The 3,034-nt window shown below is 32.6% G+C and overlaps 1 protein-coding gene across 1 annotated transcript; it reads right to left on the minus strand.

The window, feature by feature from the left end:
- Positions 1 to 1,230: 1,230 nt before the first annotated feature.
- LOC122311269 (cytosolic sulfotransferase 5-like) lies at positions 1,231 to 2,545 on the minus strand. The gene has a single exon (XM_043125750.1). It carries the CDS (start codon positions 2,427 to 2,429, stop codon positions 1,467 to 1,469), a length of 963 nt encoding a protein of 320 aa, XP_042981684.1. The 5' UTR covers positions 2,430 to 2,545; the 3' UTR covers positions 1,231 to 1,466.
- Positions 2,546 to 3,034: the final 489 nt, after the last annotated feature.

A 3,034-nucleotide genomic window follows, 5' to 3' on the forward strand; every position in this document is an offset into this window, starting at 1 on the left:
TAGTACTACTGCAATTTTGCTCCAAATTAAGAAGTTATTTCTCATCCCCCGGGGTGTGGCCTGAAGATGGGTCCCGATAAGACCATTTGGCCTTCTTTATTTTGATTTTCTTATATTCATGCACATATAAAAAAAAAAAAAAATTCACAACATTATTTAAAAATGTGTTTCTTTAAATATAAAAAAATTTATCGAGATGCATTTGTCGAGATCAGTAGCACTATTCTTATTCTTAAATGAAAATCTTATGGCAGAGAGTATTTATCATTGTCTGTCACTTTTGTGTCATTCTACCACCGGTCCCAACTTTAATTTCATTAGCTAACTAATCTAGCACATATGGTTGAACTCTTTTATTCTCTTCTTCTTTTTATCTTTTTCTTTTCCCATTATGCATTTCAGCGTATGGCCCAATTGATAAATCGAATTATGATATTCCCATCTCATTACAAAAACAAGCAAAATGAATTTACTTTTTTGTTTACATTACAAAACCGATCTAGAGGAGAAGGAAAATAATTTATTAATATTATAATTAAACAACTTAAATTTTGGAGAGAAATAACATATACAGACCAGTGTGTGCATTCACCGTATCATATGTCATTCATGAGACTGGAGAGCTTCTTTTCGTAAGCTGATCTAAGAAGCATAATTGGAAAAATGGATGAGAATGAGGTGATCGGGTACTAATTGAAAATGACATATCACACGTCTTTTTTTTTTTTTTTTTTTCTTTTTTCGTTTCGTTTTGTCATTCATTACAAGTACTCTTAATATGTTACAATCACAAGTACAATATGATACAGCTTGAGCCCCTTTAATTTGTTACAAATTACAATCACAAGTGCATGGTGATGACTTTTCAGCTTGTATTAATTGATTTCAACGTCTTTTTTTTTTTTAATCTCTAGCTCGAAGCTATTAATTAATTTCCAATGAAGAAATGTGGAAATTAAGCGGATGGGAAACTAAAGTTTGATTCTTGCTTGTAATTTGTCTTGTATATACCTTCAAGTACTCGTGTTATTGTTGAACTGATCAAAATGGCCTAATGCTAGCTTTATGTGTGTATGCAAAATCTATTGATGATCAATGTCTTGCTACTAGAAATAGATCGAACGATTGAAAGGAACCAAGTTTTGATTTAGTATACTCTTGTTAGCTATATCAGTTGTATATGACAAAATTGAGAAACAAGTGACACCAAAGCATGCATCCACAATAAAATTGAAAATACAACATTAATAATGCATTTTATTGATTCCATGTCGACACACGTACACATGATGATTGACAATAATTTAACAAATTTACTTTCCCATGCTAATGCAAACTTACACGTTTACAGGATGCAAGAAATTTATTATTATACTTATGACGACATTCTAGCATAAACATTGACAATAATAAAGATGTTCAAATAATATATAGCAGAGATGACGAGGATGCAACCTTTGGATGTCCTAAAATGTTATCCCTGTACCATGAAACTTTTCTTTAAAAATGTCATCTAATTTCTCTGACATTTGAGGTGTTAAGTAATTTACCCAATCTCCAATCTCACCTCGGCGAAAAAGGCTTTCGGTCTTCATGTTGTGGGTCGTTCCACTTTTATTCACCTCCAACTTGCTCAAATAATCAAAACTACACAATCTTGAAATATCATTTATCATACCTTTTGTCTCTTCTTTTGAAGAAAATGGACATCCCAAGAACTCAGCTATTCTCTTCAAGTGAGTGGTGGGTTGCTCTTTCAATTCCTCGTATCTTAAGCAGAGTATCCTTTGAGGTTTTTCTAAACTTTCCTTCCAATAGCTCAAAATATGATCCCAATATGGCCCAAAGATACTTACTCCCTGACAAAACTTATCAAAAGCTTCTTCAAATGAATCGGTTGTCCTCCCATTATTTTTTAGGAAGTGCCAAAGTGACACAAAGGTATCCTTAGGATTCCTATACAAATACACAATCTTACACGTTGAGTCCTTAACAGATGTTGGTAGCAATGTATAAGGTAAATGAGTTGAAAAGAGCCTTGGAGAGGGGAAGGAGGTGAGATCTGGAACCTCTTTTTGATTGTAGAGATGTAAGTCCAAGTAGGGCACAAGAATATGAGGATTGTTTGTGAGCAATGGATGTTTTTGAAGATCTAGATGATGCTTTCGGTTCACTATAGCAAACACGATAGCCTTCAACCAAGTAGTCCCAACTTTGGGAGGGGTCATCGTTAGAATATCAGTCTCCTTAGCTTGGAAGTGTTTTCGGAGGGACAAAACTCCCTGCATGAACCTAGTTGTAAGCCAAAATCCACGGTACTGACTTAGGAAGCCTGCTGTTGGGAGGGAGGATATGAAGTCCCCGTATTGATCTGGGGTTAGTTCATCTTCTTGCAAGTGGTCGGAAAAACGTGGATCGAGTGTAGACATGATTCAAGAAGGAAGGGAAGTACAACTTACTAGTATGATCGTGGTTTCACCTAGCTAAATTGTTCTGAACGTGGTTGATATTACAGACGAACCTAGCTACGTACTCTCAATGTTATGGGTGTATATATATAGCCCGATCGAGGTATATATCATCATGTACTTCAGCTTCCCAAAATATCCATTGCTCTCAACAAACTCATGTAAATGATGAGATAAATAAAAAATAAATATAAAAAAAATATTTAAAAAAAAAAAACTGTATATTGGGGATTTACTTAGCTTATAAGTACAATTAAAGAAAATCTATAATCTCTCCTTACGTGTCAATATACACCTTTTTGTTCTAAAAATATCGGTAATTTTCTGATATAATATTTAGGTATTGTTTAGTTACATAAATCATCTTATCGATATCATATAATCATTAAAATTTTATAAAAATTTTATATAAAATATAATAAATAATTCAATTTTTTTAAATTTTAAAATAATTAAAAAAATTATCTTATAATAATATTTTATTCGATAACTTTTAAATTTTACCTTATCTCAAATATATAATCGAACGAGGCATTAATACATGGGGCCGTTTCAACAGATGTATA

Source organism: Carya illinoinensis, chromosome 5 (assembly GCF_018687715.1).
Source record: "Carya illinoinensis cultivar Pawnee chromosome 5, C.illinoinensisPawnee_v1, whole genome shotgun sequence".
NCBI lineage: Eukaryota > Viridiplantae > Streptophyta > Magnoliopsida > Fagales > Juglandaceae > Carya > Carya illinoinensis.

Coding starts and splice junctions, on each gene's coding strand:
- LOC122311269 (XM_043125750.1), bottom strand. CDS start 2,429: ATGTCTACACTCGATCCACGTTTTTCCGACCACTTGCAAGAAGATGAA.